This window comes from Solanum stenotomum, chromosome 2 (assembly GCF_019186545.1).
Source record: "Solanum stenotomum isolate F172 chromosome 2, ASM1918654v1, whole genome shotgun sequence".
In the NCBI taxonomy this organism is placed as follows: Eukaryota; Viridiplantae; Streptophyta; class Magnoliopsida; order Solanales; family Solanaceae; genus Solanum; species Solanum stenotomum.
Window position 1 is genome coordinate 14277171 of NC_064283.1, and position 21487 is coordinate 14298657.

Consider the following 21487-nt stretch of genomic DNA (forward strand, 5'->3'; position numbering starts at 1 on the left):
CTCAACTCTCTCTTTCACTACTACACACTACAATATTATTTCACACTTCTCATCTTTCTTAAGATGTTTCACAAAGGAAGAAACACCATTATTTATAGGTGAAGAAGTCTTCCATATAATCAGTGGCTAGAATGAAGGGTAGTAATGTGGGTAAATGAATGTGATAGATGCTACTTAAGTTACAAGAAACTAATGGCCATATAAGTTGCAAGAAACTAATAACCATAAGAGTTACAAGAGCTAATAGTCATATAAGTTACAAGAATCAATAGTCACCTTCTACCACAATTTTATAACCACTAACATATACATTTAATATTTTATTTTAATAAAAATACATATACACCAACAAATAGAGTATGTAAAAAATGATCATGAATTTGAATATTCATAAAAAATAATGTAATTATATCCCCCAATACTATTTAAAAAGAAAAAAAAGAGATGAAAATAGATTTAAAAAGGGGAGAAGACATAGATTCCCCCTTGAACTTGTTCCAAAAAGTCAGTTACACGCGTAAACTTTATGACGATCTATTACACACCTTTACTATTTAAAAGTGAATTTATTTACCTCTGGGACGTGTAACACCACTCTCACAATATGTGTTGTATTACACTCGCTGCCACATCAGTGTCATGTCAGAAATTAAAAAAAATTATATTCTATTTTATTTTTAATTAACTTTTCTTTTGTAAACTATATTTTACACTAATTAATCTCTCATTAATTATTAAAATTCTCTAATAATTATATTTTCTTCCTAGCAAAATTACAAAGAAGAAAAATAAATGGTTGTGAAATGTTTAAGTAGATAGAAAATAGTAGTTGTAGAGAGAAGAAGAGAGGATGAATCTGTCATGCCGTCCATGGCCACTCGCTTTACTACCCATTCTCCTTCTTCTCCATCTTCTTCTCCATCTTCTTACATTCATAATTGTCAAGTTAAGCATTCAACAACACCTGCTGTTCTTCTTTCTTCTTTTAGTGGAAGAAAACCCCCTTACAACACACTTGTATTCCAGGTAAATATGAGTTTTCTGGATTTGAGTTTTGTGATATATTTTGTAGATTATGTACTGCATTTCTTATTGGAAGTAGAACTTGAACCTTTTGTTGAGGGACTTTGTACAATTTGTTTTCTATGTAGATTCACATTTTTGCCATTTATACCAGGGGAAAGGGTTAAATTTGCTTATGTGAGTATTTGAAATTGAGTAACTTAACTGGTATCTGTTGCTGGTGGAGGTGACAAATATAATGTGGAATTATTCGAGGTGTGCGAAAGCTGAGACAGACACCACGGTCATAAAAAAAAAAATGAGCAACTTTGCCCTCAGTTAAACTTTTGGTCTAATACCATGTTAGGAAAAGACTGCATTTTTCACACATTGATTCCCTAATGGAGCTAGCTACAAACTTAGGTTAAGATTGAACCATAGTGGAAAGTTGAGGGGTTAAACTTGGATATGTGGAGTCTATCGGTTTTTCAACTGGAGATCTACTAATGGAAAGGTCAAATAGAATAGCAATTGTTTTAGTGGCCTTATGGTCGGGACAACCCTGATAATTGGTTGATACCGTTTTGTAATGATTTGTTAGATGTTTAGGAGTTATTGTTGTTCATCCTGTCGCAACTCTTCATTTTCCATTCACACCTTTTAAAACCCAACAGTTATTGCTTTTTGGCAGAGGAAACTGAACAGTAAATTGAAGAAATTGTACAATTTGCTTTGTAATCTTTTGTTACCTATTGCTATTTGAGCACACTTGCTTTGTCAATTTATTGGATAAGTGTGCACCATAGAACATCCCATTTTAGTAATCTATGATTGGAAAATTTTGATTTCTTCGTGACATGGAGGAATTGTTCCTTGTTCCCCCTCAAGTAGTTGTACTTATATTACTTTTTTCGGGGCTGGGGCAGGTTGGAGCGGATTATGTATATTCAGGAAATATGGTTTTGGATGTAACATATGAGGAGAATGGAGCATTATGCTAGTATTTTGAAAGTTTGATTTTCAAATGATGCTTCAATGAGTAGATTTTGAAATGATTGTCATTGAAAGAAAGCAAAACTAATGGTTCTTTTTCAGTAAATTGTTTAACAAATGCAAGTAACTTATGGTTGCTAATTTTTGTTTGTTGTCTATTTGATCAAATATTTAGAGCTGGTTTGTTACATTGTAACCGAGTAGCGGTTTTCAGTGTAAGAGGTTTGGCTTTGTCCAGAAGTTTTGATCTGTGGAACCCTGAGCTCGAGAAGTTAGTGTAACTTACTGAAAGCAAGACCTAAACATCATAAAAAGATGGATTATTTTTTGAATAGTCACAGTTGCTTTACGCAGAATACATTTCCAACTAGCTAGCTATCCTACAGAATATAGACTTCAAAGCAAAGCAAAGGCTGGGCAACTATTTCTTCCTGGCAAAAAATCATCGGAGATCCTTTTGTTTCAAATTATTCATTATATATATCCATCTGCACGTTTAGGAAACATCATCGTCCTTCTTCTCCTTATAAAATTTCACTTTTGAGTGTGCCAACTGAGGCGGTATTTCTGATACGACTTGATAGTCTGTGACTTAAAAGACCAAAAAGGCGATCGTAGATCTCTCCCCTGATGCAAATTTCGAATAAAGATGATCCATCATGACAACTGTATTGCAAAGCTTATAAAATTATCTTTTTGTCTTCTATTTTTCAAATCTCTTTAGCTCTTTTTTTTTTTTAAATAGTAATAAATACAATTTTTGGCTTCATATCCAGGCTGTCAGGCTCTTGGGTCCTCCAGCAAGATTTGAAGCTTCAAAGCTGGAAGTCTTGTTAAAAGGAGAAGAAGTTGATACATACTCTAGCATCGTGCCAAGGACATACACATTATCCCATTGTGATTTTACTGCTAATCTGACATTAACCATCTCAAATAATATCCAATACAATCAGGTAACGTCATTTTGCATTTCTGAATGAGCAATTGTTTATCCTTAAGCTGCTTCCGTGGATTACATTTTCTTTTTCTGGCTTTGAACTTTGTTATGGAAAATGATTTTCCCATTGACTGAAACTTTGTTTTGAAAATTTGTAATTTGAGTTCAATCCTTGCACCATTTTTTTCTATGGCAGTTGAAGGGTGGTATAATAAAGATGATGTGGTTGCTGAAAGGACAGAAGTGAAAGGTAATTTGTTTCTTGATGTCCACTGTTATGTGAGTGGACCTAATCTGTTACGAATCTGTCCACGATGCAAGACCCAATTGATATACTGTCAAATTACATTTGGGACCCGGGTTAAAGGACTGAGCCTGTGCACTAAAGATGCCTATATATAGAGGATGAACTATCTCATTAGGGTTATGGTATGAGTTATGTTATTTTCTTTTAGTTAGCTATTTTGTAATAGTAGTCTGGAATCTCCCTTTTCTATCTTTCTTTTTGTACTTTGATGAGCTTGTAAGTTGTTTTTTGATCAATACAAACAACGAACTCTCAGCTCTCATATTCAACAATGAGCTTCACTTCATCAGTCTCTAGTTTTCATTCTCTTACAGAGTCTAATCAGAAATTGCTTCAAGCTCTGCACTCTCATGTTGCTTTAATGCATTCTCAGCCGTCTCCAGTGGAGTTGGGTCGATTCAACGGCTACAATGCAGTGGGTTGGGTTTTATTAGCGGAGCTCAATTTTGATTTTTTTGCCATCTCGGATGCCCACAAATTACACTATGTCTCCTACTATTTCGATGGTGATGCCCTATTCATTGGATGTATCTCAATAATCAATTAGTTGATTGGAAGCATTTTAAAGAGCAAGTGGTGTTGCGATTTCAGAACACAACCATTACTACATCAAGGTATTTTGTTGATCCTTCTCATGCCCATTTTGACTATGATAGGTCTTCACCTATGGTTACACCAATGACCCAGGTCATTTCATTTGCTGATTTGAATATTTTACCTACTTATTATGCAATTAAATCTACTTCCAAAGTTGGAAACTCAAATGCGGAACAAGTTTTTGATGAAATGCCACTAGTAGAGGATTCACCATTTAGCTCAGCTAATGGGGTTGTCATGTCTATGGAAGGCTATGCCACAACTACTGAAGCCCACAGGTTAGATGTCTGTTCCAACAAATCAACCACGAGGTGTTCGTCGATGAACAATCCGGTGCAACAACCTTTAGCTCAGAGGGTCACTCTGATCTAGAAGATGATATATCAGAGGAGGTGTGCGATGTACAAGCTAAATTTGAAGGCTCAGTGAGTGTGGTTCAAAAGACTATGGTTGCTAACGATCAAGAGTTTGTGCTAGAGGATTTTACCCCAATCTTGGGGAATATTCACTTAAATGCCCATGTTTCTACAGAAGGAGACTATCTAAATATGCATCCAATTCTATTAACCATTACTCATGCTTATTCACCAATTTCAACTCTTTTTCTCTGCCCTATGTCACCGGACAACGCAACAAATTTGAACCTTCAGGTCAGAAGCTTCCTCTTGGTCAAGTACTGCATACTTGTTGTTGTCATAAGAAAACATGCTCATATCTCCATTTTGAGCTTGAGCCATTACTTGATATTTTACCCTTTGGTAGTGTTGTGGATGCTTGGGTTGATACTGGGCAGCTATGTGATTCCCTGTCTTATGTGGCCGAGACGCCTCACAAGTTTTCTACCATATTAGAAAGATATCCTTACGTGTGGAATCGATTCTCTCAACAACTATTTGATAGTATGTCCCAAACATGCCACTATTCCAAGGTGTTAGCTGAAAATCCCCAAGGAGAGGCAATTGGTATGCATTGCCAATTTGACTTGCTGAGATTAACAACAGGGAATTCAATAATTGCTTCTTATTTTATACCATCAATGTTCAAAGGTGTCACCCTTACATTAGATAGCAGTCGTCACTCCCCGAGTCTACACCCTGGGTGGGACTGGCACTCGAAGACCATTGTTGGCCCCAAGCGAACCCTTGGCCTGGCTTACTTAACTCAGCGGAAGACTTAAACTCAACAAAGATAAGTTCATATAATAACCTAGAATGTTATAAAGGAACATTCAACTGGCCATTAAGGCAAACTCAAGTCTCAACATGGAATAATGACAATGAAAAGATTAAAGAACTAACACCTAACTGTCTAGGAAGCCTCTAATAACAACTGAGATGGATGTTGGGACAAACCCCACAACATCCTAATGAACTAAACTAGAAAACAATGAAATGGATCATCCAGAATGCAAGGAGGCTCACCAACAGACTCTGAACTGCTCACTGGATCAACGATGCGCCGGAATGCCAATCCTAGTTACCTGCGTCTGCATCATAAGACGATGCAGGCCAACTGGTATCAGTATATTGAATGTACGAGTATGCGAGTTGGAATGCTAAACATAACATAGGCTTGAAAAGGATCTGAAAGAAACACTTACATTGGCTCTTCTCAACTCATGAATACTTAACTGAACTCATTTCATTATAAAACAGTTTAAAACAAGTGCAATATAAAGAAAAAATAAAACTGTTTAAAACATGCTATCAACTCATAATCATAAAATCATAAAAGACATATCATTATCCCTCTCAAAGTCTACTTGTGCAATGCATGAATGAAGTCTCATACCCCCATCCATACTAAGCAGAACCCCTTGAGGAACCATGCAATTACTGCTGTAGGAGTTTCTCTAACCGACAACCATCACTTAAGAACTATAGTGATGATACAACGTTATTAGCCCCACGCTGCCCGGGCCATCCTATACCTTGCCGTGGTATAGGACCTGAACTACTAAGTGGATCCACTAGTCTATGCGAAAAGGATTCATCTAAAAAGTATGACCCTTTTCTACCCATGATGGCTACATGGTTTAAGGGGGCTGATAGTTGTATGAACTCTTCCCCATCGGTGCTCAATACTACTCCCAAAAATATTATATTATTAGCTCTTTATGTTTAAAACATACTTCTTTCTGTGATTTGAGATAATTGCTCAAAAACTTAGCTCAAAGGCAATCTTGGAAATCAAGGTTTCCTCTCTTCCTTTATTGTGAAAGCTATTACTCTTTTCTGAAAACTAACCCGAAGGCCCTTTGGAAATCTCAGTTTCCGTTCTTATTTAAATGTGAAAAAAATATTTTAAATCTCTTTGGGAAATACTTAGTCCCTATATGTTTCTTTGAAGAAAAGAACTTCAACTTTACTCTTTACTGAACTCAAAACTTAAGTCTTAAAACAAAGTTAAAACATTTGTGAAAGACTTTTTGAAAACTTTAAGAACTTATCTTAACTTGACTCTTGATTTCTTTTGACTTTGATCTTAATTACTCTTGACTCGACACTTAACTGATCTTGACTTGACTCTTAACTGATCCTTGAATTGAATTATGGATTCAAGGATTTTGATTTGTAATTGGAAAGATCTAGTGTTGTTTAGGAATGATTCTAGATAGCTAAACATGAGAAAAGACCGAAAATCAAAATACGAAGGTGGGTCCGCGATGCGGAGGCATAATTAAATTTTGGTTTCAAAAACATATTTTGAGGCAGAAGACTCCGTGACAGCTCCGCGATGCGGAGCAGGATTTTTCAAAACTAGGCACTAGGTGCGCGATGTGCGGCCACCCCCTAATTTCGTTCGACGAAATTTCTTCTTCATTTTCCAACCCCAATTCACCCAAACTTGATTCTTTTTCTCAAATTACTTTTAGATACAGATACCCAGCAAATGTACCTAAGAACCTAACTCGAAACGACTCTATGATGCGACGTAACGAACTCAAAAACTTTCCAACTCAGTCAAGTTCAAGAACAATATATGAATTCAAGAATAGATATCAAGATCATCAATATTCAAATTCATTTAAGTCGAATCCAAACTGAAATTAATATGCTTGGCACGTGGGAGAACGATCCCAACGTTATGAGAGCCTCACATACCTTGATAGAAGTAAATCCTTGGTGAAACACCAACTTTCTTGATCGATCTTGATGAATTTGCCCTTTTATCCTTCTTTTTTTCTCTTCTCCTTTCTCCTTAGCCCTAGCGTGAAATCCCAAATTCTAAACCTGACTAAAATCTGATTTGACCCATATTAAACTCCTAAAAACGGATTAAAATAATAGGGCAATGAAAAGACTAAAATACCCCTTAAAATTCCAGATTGGACATTTCCTTAATCCAACAGACCAACTTACAAAGGGCATAACTCACTCATACGAACTTGGAATCACACAAACTTGGCAGCGTTGGAAAGATCATTCCAAGAGCTTTCCAACCATATCTGGAACTACACCTAAATCATCCTGAGCTAGGAGTTATGGTCATTTGAAGTTGACCAAAAACTCACTTTAACTTAAAATTTTCCAGATTTCCTCCTTTCCAAAAGTAACTATTTCCAGATTTTTAAACTTCCTTCTAGTTCTTTCTAGTTGCGAGATGTTACAGCAGTCTTCAGTGGTGTCTCTCATTTCATGCGTTTCATGCGATACCAACAATGAAGTTTGGAGTGAATCAAGTTGCGGCTATTGCAGACAAGTCTCTTCTTTTTACATTAGAGTTTGAAGAGGCTTTCAATCTGACTTTCTCTATATTCAGAGCTTATGACCATTCCACATTAGCATATCACTGTATTCACAAGTCTAAAGCCATGGCTCTTATTTCACACACATCATCAGATGCACACGACAATGCCTTCACAGAACTTTTTGTTGTAGCGTATGCTATGGTACAGGTTGAGCTTGATAGGAATTTTTCAATGAGAGTCTCACACAAGACACCCGAGTTCATCCAGCTGAATCCAATTGGACAAGCTCCTTTGCTGGACACACTTGTTAGTCATTTGATTTGCTCTTTTTTTAGAGAAGAATTGAAGTTTCCGAATCATCTTATAGTTCAACTTCTAGGCTCACATCTTGCCAGGGTAGAGTCTGCTAAGAGGATAAGTAAATATGACATGCTTATGAAGCTCGTTGCCATGTTTGAAGAGCTGGTTATGATTTGGTGTGATAATCTGCAGGTAACCTGGTTTTGTAGCTTTTCTTTGGACCTAATTGTTCACGATATTGTAATTGGCGTGTATGTCCTATCTGGCTGGGCGAACCACAACAGAAGGTTCTTCAGTGTACTGATTGCGTATGATATTGTTGCAGCAGTAGCATGGGCACTCATAGCTATCGATTTTACAGCGCATACTTGTGGAAATGATAGTTGGACCCTGTCCATGATTGAAAGTGAACTTTCATTATTTTCTATAGAAGCTAAATTGGTACTGCCATGTATGTTAGCCTTGGATTTAGCTTGGCATTCTCTTGAATTTGGAACAAGATTTAATGAGGAGAGTTCTGCTATTATGCCACCTGTCGGCAACAGCAAATCATCTTTATTTCCAAGTGATGAGTTTGATTTCTTCCTTATTATCATAGAACCAATTACTCTTGGATTTTTTAATGTCGAGATCCGTCCCATTACCTGCTGGATTAAATGTCTCAGGTTTCAATCAGTAGATCCAGATGCACGAGTGGAGTATGAATTTTGGGCCAACAGTGATGTTGAGTGTTGCAGTAAGTGTGAGAATCAGTGGGCATTTTTCACACACTTCAAGGGAGCTGCCCAAGCAATCGAACAGAATCATCTCCCTCCCTATTCCATAATATGGTATTTTCCCAAATATGCTAGTGTTTTTGCATGTCAAGATACTTTTTGGTGTAGCATACGTGAATTCCCAATACTGCTGGAACTAATATTTGTTGGTGATGGTAATACACAATATTGTAACACATCTGGAGCATTATGTTATAGACTAAATCTCTGAGTTTATTGGAAAGGACCTAAGGATGACATGATCTATTCTACCTGCATTGGTGACAACAAAAAGGGTGTGATTGTAACTCTTTGGAGATGGGGAATGCATGCTTAGTTATTCAAGATTTCAATGTTGTGTCTTCACAATTTGGCTGCCCTTGAGGCAAACTGGCTCATCTGGTTGGTAGATCAAATGCACAGAGGTATTGCCTTAGCAATTGGAGTTTCTGGACAGGACTTCATTTGGGATGCTAACATGGATAGAGACAGCAATGACAACAATATGATCTTTGTGCTATTTTACTCAAACCTTGAGGGCAAGGTTCTTTTTGAGGGACAGAGTAATGTTACGAATCTAGCCACGATGCAGGACCCAATTGATATACTGTCAAATTACATTTGGGACCCGGGTTAAAGAAATGAGCCTGTGCACTAAAGATGTCTGTATATAGAGGATGAACTATCTCATTAGGGTTATGGTATGAGTTATGTTATTTTCTTTTAGTTAGCTATTTTGTAATATTAGTCTGGAATCTCCCTTTTCTATCTTTCTTTTTGTTCTTTGATGAGCTTGTAAGTTGTTTTATGATCAATACAAACCTTAGTTTGTACAGAATCCCCTACAAGAGCTAGCTGCCGAGTTCAGCTACCATATATTCTCCAAGGAATTGCCACTGGTAAATTCTTAAAATATTTGTACCCCTCTTACTGTTCTCCGTAAATTTTAAACTATGCTTTGACTTAAAGAAAAGCTTCGATTTGGAAAATGTTTTTCACCATAATTGAAATTTGACTTGCATAGCTGCATTAAGTTGCACCTTCTAAGTCTGCAAGTCACATTTGATAAAAACTTATTTCATTTGTCAAGTATTATTCTGATTTTGGAGTTATATAAACTCTTTCTTAAAGAGGTCGAGGAGGATTGAACAAGTTGTATAAAATCTGCTTTGAGAGTTTATCTCCTGTCCTACTGATACTTCTTGAATCATTATCTCATATTAACTCCAGAATATCGCATGGTCAGTGGATATAGCCCCTTAAAACAGGGATGGACGGTTACCTTAAATTCAAGAATATTTTTTTTTTTTGGTATTTCCTTATTAGCCTTAGCACAAGATTTGGTAATCCTAACCTTCTCTGGTAAGTTAATGCAGCCGATAATACTATAACAATAATGCATGGTAGGTTCGTATTTATTCTTTGAATTAGGAACCTGGTTGGAGTTCCTTTTGACTTTGCAACTGTTTTAGTGCATAACTTGTAAAACAACCAGTCCAATGAGCTAAAACACTTTGTTTTCATTCCATTGTTGAACTGTAATTTGGTTTGCTCCTCTAAATTAGTGTATTATACTAATCGGATTGTGATTAATCTGCCTTTTTGAACTACAAGGTACTTGAGGCTGTGTTCTATGGGGATTCAGATTTCTTCAAGGAGCATGAAGAATTAATGAATGCTGAGTCTATTTGCATTCTAGCTCAAAGAAGTACAACCGTGTAGAATGTTGGTGGTCCTCTAAAAGATGCTGCTAAGGTAGCACATAATTACAACAATATCATCTTTTACTCCCTGAAACCTTTGTTTGTCCTAAAGAAACATTCAGGCTTCAGCACATGGATAAAAAATGAAAATGAAATCTCTCGTGTGTGAATTTATTAGAAAAAATGCCACTCTTTTATTCCATTTTGTGTGCAACTTACTGGCTTGCAAGTCTTTGTTTGATCATGGTTTTCCTACACATGTTTAAATCGTTTCCAAGTTTTAGTATGTGTGATTTATTAAAGAAAGATAATAGACTTGGTGCTTGAAGTCGACTAAAAAAATGTTGTTTTGATCATCATACTGAACATTGGGGCAAGGAAGTGCTATTGAATCGAGAACTGTATTCATAGTTATTCTTTAGATTCTTACACAACTTAATTCATGTTTTCCAGGGAAGACAAGGGGATTAAATCAATGGTTTGTTATCGACAAGCAAGGATGATTTTCAACCTCCAAAATTCAAGGGAAGTGCAAAATCAATCTTCCAAGCTCTTTTCACCTTCCTTCTTCGAGCTAATACACTAAGGTGAGAGACTGCAAAGAGTTTATGGATTTAGGACGTTTCGTCTTGAGCTGCCTAATAATTCTACTTTTTGCACTTGGAAGGATCTCTCTTGAAACACATATTAGAGTCATGGGATCCTACATTTCGATGACTTGTAAAGACGAGAATTGTTTGCAAGGTCATTAGATTCATTTACATGTATGTATTGCATTCTTTCGAATGTGCTCTTGACAGACAATTCTTGTAAAAACCAAGTACTATTTTCCCTTCCACATATCAATCAGCAATTGTTCCATATGCTACTGCTCCATACCATACAAGGTCTGCGAATATCTTCATATTCAACTTGACTTGTTCACTCTGTTGCTTTAGTATCCGTCTCACTTAACAAATTTCGTTTATGAGTGAGACCGATACTAAAGCAACAGAGCGACATTTGAGCACAATACAAAACCATATTTTTCTCGGTTATGAAGGAGAAGAATACGAGTTCTCCTTTAATCGTTGTATTTTTTAATAATATCTTGATATCATTAGATTAATAGAGCACAGAAGAATATTGAACTCGCATCCTTATTGCCTTCTGGCATATCCAGAATTTTCTGGACAGCTTTTTTGTAAGTGTCACTTCTACCTATTTGTGTATCTTACGACGAAAATGAGAATGCAAAGCAAAAGGAAAAGCAAAACTATAGCTAGATGTGATTACTAACTATTTTCTCTGTTAGATATCTACGCTTTATACACTGACAGTATTAAAAAAAGTTCACTAACAATGCAATTTAATCAGCTACAGCTAGTTAGTATTATTGTTAAGAGGGGAATTCAACTGAAGATATCACCACCAAATGACATTGGAAATGGATAGTTTTGAAGTTCTGTTCATGAAAGCGGGGTCAAAAGTTTAAGACCATCACCTCCAAATGTCATTCTCTTCTAGTACTCTATTATTGCTTAAGGGATTAGGAACAAAGTTGCATCTTGATGCCCTAAAAAAGGAGATGCCTCTTTCACAGCAAATTGATGAAGTGATACAAAACGTTATAGGTGGCAAATGAGCGGGTTGAGCTGAATTTGGACCGATCAAAATGAGTGGCGTAATAATCCATCTAAATGTCACTTAGGCTAAAACGGGTAGTTGAAATGGATGGAGTCCATTGAGCTATAATTGCCTAAAACTTCAATACCTTATAAAATTATTTTCTTTATTATGATTATATATAATATATAAAATAAAATAGAAAGTACTTTTTTTGAAATTATTTTGACTAAGTTTTTCATGAGCTGATTTAAACTAAATATCAACCAAAACTTTGATGGGCTAAACTAATAAATAAATGAATCCATAATTAATCCAAACTTAAATGAGTTATAATTTTATAAGCTAATTTTACCACCTCTACAAAATACATCTAATAATCAAACTTTGTGAATAAATGAACCCTCAAGTTGCAAGTGGATTGTAACACCAGATTATTTTATTATTGGATAGCCCGCATGGCTTGATTTGCAAAATTTTGTTAGTCAACAAACTACTACATTTTCCTAATATGAAATGTCAAATTTAGCTCATTTTATATCCAACCCCTCCAATTCTGGAAGGATCAAATTGAAAATATATTCATTGACGGACCAACAATTGGATTACCAAGAATAGTTGTAGTTTTGACATAATTTGACTATGCTTATTTCACTAGTACCTAAAGAGTTTAGCGACTATGACTGTTATGTCACTAACTCAATTATTATTAAATATTTTTACGACAATAAATATTGTCATGTCTGAATTACTTGTGCCCAACTAAAAAAGAGAGTAGATTCCTATACATTGCCAAGATTTATGTGCGGTCACTTTCTGCTACCATTATTGTAAAGATTGATGTGCGGTCACTTTCTGCTACCATTATTGTCAAGATTAATAATGTGGATATTTTCTTATCAATTTAATAAGAAAAAGTAATAAAATATTTTTAGTCCATAATATAATAAACATATAAAATAAACTTGTTTTACTCTATATAAACAAGAAAAGCATGTATCCATAAAATAATATTCCATTTCATACTTTATAAAAAATGGAGACTCAACAATTACCCTTAATCTTCTTTATTTCACTCTTGTTATTTCTTTACTTCATATTCTATCTATTTCAAATATGGAAAAAATCAAAAACCTTAACCAAAAAATTGCCTCCTGGCCCATGGAAGCTACCTATTATCGGGAACTTGCACCAATTAGCGAGCCATGGAGGCCTGCCACATCACACTCTCCGAACCCTATCACAAAAATACGGGCCATTAACACACTTACAACTAGGAGAAATTTCCGCGATAGTTGTATCTTCACCTGAAATGGCAAAAGAAATCATGAAAACTCAAGATGTTCGTTTTGCAACTAGGCCTCAAAGTATGACTGGAAGTATTATTTTTTACAATTATTCGGACATAGCATTATGTCCATATGGTGATTACTGGAGAAATATGCGCAAAATATGTGTCCTGGAACTTCTTAGTGCAAAAATGGTCAAATCATTTAACTCAATTCGACAAGAAGAGATGTCAAGTCTCGTCTCATCTATCATCAATTCTATGCCTGATGAGTCGTTGGTTAACCTATCGAATAAAATTTTTTGGTTTACAGGTTCTGTAACTTGTAGATCTGCTTTTGGGAAAGTTGTTCATGATCAAGATAAGTTGATTATGTTGGTGAAAGAGGCTGTTTCGTTGTCTTCAGGATTCGACTTAACTGACTTGTTTCCTTCACATAAATGGCTTCACGGGATCAGTGGGATGAAGTCTAGGTTATTGAAGGCTCATGAAAAGGTTGATGTGATTTTAGAGAAGCTCATTAATGAGCATCGCGAAAATAGAGCAAATGGTAACAAAGGTAATGGTGAGTCTGGAGCTGAAGATTTGATTGATGTTTTACTACGAGTCATGGAGAGTGGGGAATTTGGAATGCCAATCACAAATCAAAATATCAAAGCAGTTATTTTTGTAAGTTTTAGTGCCTATAACTTTTGAATTTGATTTATTATGCTATCTAGAGTTTTCAAGTTTGAATTAGGAAAAAATCGAAAAATATTTGATATTTTTCTACGTGTAGGAAATGTTCATGGCAGGAGCTGAAACATCATCGACAACAATTATTTGGGCGTTTTCAGAAATGATAAAAAATCCAGGTGTTATGGCGAAAGCACAACTTGAAGTTAGAGAAGCCTTTAAAGGAAAGAAGACATTTGAAGATATCGATTTAGAGGAGTTGAAGTATTTGAAATTAGTGATAAAAGAAACACTAAGGTTACATCCCGCGGCTCCTCTATTAATCCCAAGGGAATGTAGAGAAGAAACACAAATTGATGGATACAATATACCTATCAAAACTAAAGTTATAGTGAATGCGTGGGCAATTGGAAGAGATTCTAGATATTGGCATGACGATCCAGAAAGCTTTATACCTGAGAGATTTGAGAATAGTTCTATTGATTTTAGAGGAAATAACTTTGAGTTTATTCCGTTTGGTGCAGGAAGAAGAATGTGTCCAGGAATGTTATCCGGTTTAGCTACTGTAGGGCATTCTTTAGCTAAGTTGTTGTATCACTTCGATTGGAAACTTCCTGATGGAGTTAGTGTTGATGATTTTGATATGACTGAAGCAGAAGGAATAGCTGCCAGTAGAAAGAATGATCTTTGCTTGATTACTACTCCTTTTGATCTCTCTTAATGGTTTGTTACTACATGTTTATCTAATAATTGCTAGTATTCACTCTTCTGTGTCTCAATTTATGTAGCATCTTTCGAATTTTAATAATCAAATAAGTTTTTTTTTGTCTTTTATATATTTTGACCCGTTATTAGTTATTGTGACTCATATATACTTCTTAATTACGTAGTCTTTCAAAATGTGTAAATTTTGTTTGAAGAACCTTATAAATTCTATGTTTGAATTCAAAATCCAAATTAAGAAATTTATTTCTCGAAATTCAAATTGCGTGCCATGTAAATTAGGACAGAGGAGGTAATAGCTTATTTCTCTTTTACATGGTATGCTTGTGAACAACATAAACTTACACTATACTACTTTAAAGTCACAATTTTCCTATTGAAAAATGTTCGGTGGCTATTTCCATTTGAGTGAATTGGTGAGAAAGAAAAAAATAGGACTTATCATATGAAAAGAATTATCAAATTTTCCATATTTCAATGAAAATCTGTTTATCAAATGCATTTTTCCAGTGAGCTGATTATGAAAAATGAGTAGGAAAATCAGGTTCTATAGTTCAAATTTTCTACTAATTTGTAGTGAGAAAAATCTTTATTTTTACTAGTGTAGGTTTTATCTTCGGGATATTATGGCTCTACTTGAAAACTAAAGGCATAATACATAAATGTGCCCTTTAACTTGGTCTCAAATGACATTTATGTTTTTTAACTTTGAGTATGCACAAGTAAACACTTAATTTGTATAAAATTGAACAAATAGACATATTCGTCCTATGTGGTGTCCTACATGACAATTTTGAGTCCAATGCGGCATCATATATGTATTATGCCACATAGAATGCATATATTTACTTGTTCAATTTTATACAAATTTAAGTTTCTACTTATGCACACCCAAAATTAGAAAGCATAGATGCTAATTGAAGCCAAATTAAATGACATTTTTTATATTTCCTCTGTCCAATAATAGTTGTCCACTATTGACTTGACACACCTCTTAAGAAATAATAAATAATAAGGGGTAATATTACTATTTTATCCTTTGATTTTATTAAATTTAATGCTTTGAGAAATGAATTAGATGATAAATAGTATTTAATAGAAAGGGTAAAATAGACACAAAATGTAAATTATCTCTTGATTTTTTAAACTGGACAAATATTATTAAATAATTATTTTTAGTATAATGGACAACTACTGTTATACGGAGGGAATACTATATCTAAAAAATAAAACAGAAATAACTGAACATTTATATGTTTATTATGTATTTTGTCAAGATTGGTGTGCCATGACTCTTCTGCTACCTATTGTTTAACAGGAAAGGAGCCCTTTAGAATATGGATGGATACTGTCAAGTTAGGTGTGCCATAAATTTTGTACCACAAATTAGGTTAAACATTTGGATAAATATCTTACGGACATTTTATCTATGTACTTTCAGAAAAAAATATACTTTTTTGATATTTTTATCCATGCCATTTGAAATTAAACCAATATATATATATATATATAAAATCATTTTTCATTTTTTATTATAATATTTTTAATTATCGTTTGAGTATTAATTATATCAATTTATGCTTATGCAATAATTGCGTTCTTTTACGCAAGAAGAAGACTTATTGCATAGAATGGATCTGAAAAGCCTCATTGCGCGACTTGCGCTCTTAGAATTCAAATTCAACCCATTAAGTCCATTTTTTTTAAAAAAAAAGCCTCAGAATGGATCTGAAAAGATCTGAACGAAGAGAGTCTTAGGCCTCATTTGTTTGCACTTAATGGAGGTCTGAATCTTAATCATTCAGATTCAGTCCATTAAGTGCGTTTGGTTTTTAGGTCTGAATCTGAATGCTTCAGATTCAACCATTCAGATTCAGCCCATTAAGTCCATTTGTTTCTTTTTTCAAAAAATCTCTTAGTGGACCTGAAAAGGTCTGAACGGATCAGATCTGCAGGAGAGTCTTAACATCATTCAGACTTATTTAATAAGTTATAAAATAATATTATATCGCTTCTCTCGGTCTTTGCGTGACTTTTGCTCTCACAACTACAAACTTTCCTCCTCTCTTTTCTCAATCAAACACCAATTTTTTCCTCTTGAACTGGTAAATTTTCATAATCTTTACAAGTATTTTTTTTATATTAATAATTTTCTTAGGGTGTATTGATGTTTGTCAAGAACACTTGTTGCAATAATATTTTTAGAGTATTGATGTTCATCAAGGTTTTTGAGTGAAAAAATACTATTCATAATTAAAAAATAATAACTATGTATACATATTTGAGGTCTCTTATTAGAATTTTGTCTTGGGCCAATTATTTTATTGAGACTCTTTGGTCATCAAATTCGTTTGTAAGATATAACACTAATATATTATTGTTGTTGAACTAGTTGGTGACAAAAATAATGGAGCTCTTAATAATTCTCCATCCCAATCTTCAGTTTCATCTGGAAAAAAGAGTTTTGGGGAAGAAAAAAACGTATTCGTCTGAATTGAAAATTGATGAGAAGATGATTACTACTCAGAAGTTATTGATTAAAAAAATAGTGCACCTACATTTGAAGAATAAATGCAAAAATTAGATGGATTTGGATGGGAAGAGTCATTATACAGTACATACGTTAGTATATTTTGTGAAAGTGTTCACTACAAAAAAGCATGAATGACGTTAGAGGTTCACAAGTTATAGAATTGGATTAATGTTATCGGAAAAAAGATAAGAATTCTTTAGTTTTTTTCTAATTAGCCAAAATATATGTTAGGCGTTGATAGTGTGATACCTTATTTATTATATTTCAACTAGTATTTATCATACGTATTGAACTTTTTGACATTATATTGTGCCTATAAAATACTTTTTATTCGTGATTTTTTTTATGTTATGCTTGATGATTATGATATTTTTTTAATCAAAAAGTAATAATTTTTGTCGAATTGAATTTTTTATAATTTTTTATTAATATAATGTTTGATTTCATATGCACATTCAGATATTGAAAACAAACAAGAATCATTTAGTGTCCAAATCTGGAGACAACATCTTAATATTCAGATGTGTATTCAGATCTAGACACGTAGCTCTTAATACAAATCTTAATGTTCAGACGTGTATTCAGATTCAGAGGTCTTAATCTTAATGAAAACAAATGAGGCCTTAACAACATTCAGACTTATTAAATACGCTCGAAAAAAATGATGTAGCCTCTCCCTCTTATTGCGCGATCTGCTCTCTCTCTACAAACTTTCTTCCTCTCTTTTCTCAACCTAACACCAATTTTTTTCCTCTTGAACTGGTAAGTTTTCATACTCTATACAAGTATTTTCTTATATTAACAATCTTTTTGGGTTGTATTGATTTTTGTCAAGAACTCTTGTTGTAATAATATTTTTGGGTGTATTGATGTTTATCAAGAACTCAAGATTTTTGAGTAAAAAATAGTAGTCATGATTAATAACAACTACCATATATACATATATGAGGTCTCTTATGAAAATTTAATTTGTTTAGGCCAAAGACATTGAAGACTTCACCTCTTCCCTTCCGAATTTGTGCACATTTTTTTTAAGGTTGTACTGCAACAAGAGTTCATGATTGGGGTCCAAGTTATACTTATATTTAGTAGGTGACAAAAATGATGGAGCTCCTAATAATTTTTCGTCTCAATCTTCAGTTCGATTGAAGAAAAGTTTTGAAGAAGAAATTGATGAGAAGATGAGTACTGCTTTGGATTTATTGATTAAAAAATAGTACAACTAGCTTTGAAGAATGCAAAGAAAAAATTATATGAAATTGGATGCGAAGAACCATTATATAGTACAATTGTTAGTGATGATGACACTAGAGGTTCACAAGTTAGAGAAATTGATTAAGGTCATCCGAAAAAATAGAAATTCTTTAATTTTTCTGACTAGCTAGAATATATGTTAGGGTTTGATGATGTGAAACCTTCTTTATTATTTTTCGACCAGTATCTATCATACTTATTGCACTTTTTGATATTATATTATTCCTATGAAATATATTTTTTCGTGATATATGTTCTTATCAAGAGATGTTTATGTTGAATTCTTAAAAGAAATCATGTTACAATAATTTTTATATCGATATATAATTTTTATTTGCATATCACATAATTTATTTTAATCAAATATAAACATTTAAAATATTATTTTTATTAAAAAGTAATATTTTTTTGTTGAAATGAAATTTTTATAATATTTTATAAATGTTTAGTTTTATATGAAAACAAACAATTTTAATCATTCAGGTCTAGACATCTAGATCTTAATGTATTCAGATATTTTAATCTTAATGGAAACAAATGAGACCTTAATGGCTGAATCTGAATGATCAAGATTTAGACCTTCATTAAATGCAAACAAATGAGGCCTTAGAAAGACGAAAGAAATTTGGATCCGACTTCCAATTAATTCTTCCCTTCTACTTTATTTGACTTATATTTCACGATGCTAAAATAAAATAATATGAAGATAAAAAGGTTCAACGCAAAAATAAATTAAACGGAAGAAAAGAAAAGAAAAAAGAGGAGGGAGACAAGTGGGGAACATAGCAGCAAGCCAGTGACCATCAATTTGTCACTAGAAATTTGGTCACCATTTGGCCTTGATTTTTTAAAAGTTATTTTGGACTTTATTATTTTATTTGAGACTTTTTTTATATATTTATACATAGTCTATATATATCTTTTGAAAAGAGAGTTTGAGAGGAGTTGTGTGAAGTAAGGCGAAAAATTTGGTAATTGTTATACGATAAAGATATTAAAAGTTAAATAGCTAAGAACAATAGAAAAAAAATAGTAATGTTTTTCTTCCAATATTTCAAAATGTGTGTGTTTTTACAGATAAGAGGAATATATATAGAAGGTAGGAGTGTTTTTGTAATATTTCGAAAAAGAAGAGAATAAAAAGTATCACAAAGATCTAGGCTCGTAACCTACAAAAATGTAGAAGCAAAAGGTGAGTACCAAACCACACGACACTCAACAAGTAAAGTTTTAAACACAAGTTAAGGGAAAAGAATACGGGTACTCCTTACACCCGAAACGAACCTCCACAACTACAATCTGCATAAAAACCAGTCCAACCTAATAGTTAACAATTTACATAGCATATTAGGTTGAACTGGTTTTTATGCAGGTTGTAGTTGTGGAGGTTCGGTTGGGGTGTAAGGAGTACCCGTATTATATTCCCTTAGCTTGTGTTTAAAAATTTACTTGTTGAGTACCGTGTGGTTTGATACTCACCCTTTGCTTCTACATTTTTGTAGGTTACGAGCTCGAATCTTTGTGATACTTTCTATTCTCTTCTTTTCTGAGGCTTCCTATAGAGATTTGAGAGGTAGTTGTTTGTCATCTCACCAGACCTTCTTACTCCTATATATGATCTTGTTCTATTTTAGAGACAACATCATTTGAGACTTATGTTTTCTTTCAATTCTAGTGTTTACATTATAGGCTTGTGCACGTAATAACCAGGTTTTGGGGTATATTTAAATTGATTATAAATTTCTGCATTATTTTATAGTATTAAACTTTTATTCTCATTTTACTTCCGCATTCACCATATAAAATTGAGTTTTAGGCTGACTTGTCTTGGTGGGATAAGATGAGTGTCATCACGTCCGTATTTCCGTTTAGAAGTTATTCCATATACAATTAACCTACATTGAATTATTTAGTCAATTGATTAACATTGTGCGATAATACATCACCTATTCCTTAAATAGCACCCTATGAATCACTCTCTAACCCATTTCTTGCAAAAACGTTTTACAGAACTATCATTTAATTTTTGTTAATTCAACTTTCGGAAGATTGCCTCTTCATCTCTAAAGTAATGCAACAATATTTTCAATCTTATGTAGTCATAAATAAGATAACACAAATCTGGTTAACCAAACAATATGCTTGTGTTAGTTTGTTCATAAAACGACTGCTAAATTTTATGATAAAGCAAAGACTTTTGAAAATTATAAAAAAAAAAACAAAGCTTTTGCTACGAACAAACTATCAACAAAGTTAAAATTATTATTGTTATAGATTTTTAATTGCCAACTATGAAGCTCTAATTCATTCAACGTCAGCATATCCTTTTGATTGGCCAGATTTCTGTTGCTCTATTTAAGGTGACACATGATTGAAAGTGTTGTTGCATTTCTTTATTGGTACATGGTAATCTACGTCATAAAGTAAATACTAAAAAGTATGTGCATGCCGGAGAAAATGTTTTCAAAAGTTTTGATCAATTAAATATGAAAAAAAATAAAATCCTCCCTACATTTTTTTAATAAATACACCCTAAATCCCATCGTATTGCAGGGTTCATCAAAATGTTTGTTGACATTCAATTTTGGCCCTCCAATATATAAATTAATCATCGAACTTTTTCAATTTTCAAACGATTTTAAAATAATTAGTTTTATAAAATTTCAAATTTTCAAAATAAATAAATTAATAATAATAAAAAAAATTATATATATAAAATATAGTTCGCAAGTTACTTTAGATAGTTTGTCACTTTTTATAATTTTTAAATAATATATATGTTTTACGTAATTATGTATATAATTAATGTATTTTATGAATATTTGAAAACCATCTCAAAAAGATTTTATATTTTTTATAATTGGTTAATTAGTTTAGTCATATAATAGTTTATAATATTTTTTGAGATAATTAGTTTTTGTTAATTAAGTTGATTATCTTATTTCGTTAAGATTAAGAAGCTCGTTAATTAATTAATATTAATTCGTCTTATTTAAGATTTAGTCGAATTTGCTAATTAAATTCAATTCGACTAAGTTCTTAATTTTAATTGGCTACAATTTCAATCAAATAGATCAAATCCTTAGCCCAATTCAATAGGCCAAATTTTTGCCCATTTCCAATT

The 21487-nt window shown here is 33.2% G+C and overlaps 2 protein-coding genes across 2 annotated transcripts in view; both read left to right on the forward strand.

The window, feature by feature from the left end:
- The window catches only part of LOC125854228 (premnaspirodiene oxygenase-like), a 307705-nt gene that overhangs the window by 187246 nt on the left and 98972 nt on the right, over window positions 1–21487 (forward strand). The window lies entirely within an intron of this gene.
- LOC125854227 (premnaspirodiene oxygenase-like) lies at window positions 12890–14689 on the forward strand. Its single transcript, XM_049533713.1, has 2 exons — window positions 12890–13847; window positions 13957–14689. Exons 1-2 carry the CDS (start codon window positions 12927–12929, stop codon window positions 14572–14574), a joined length of 1539 nt encoding a protein of 512 aa, XP_049389670.1. The 5' UTR covers window positions 12890–12926; the 3' UTR covers window positions 14575–14689.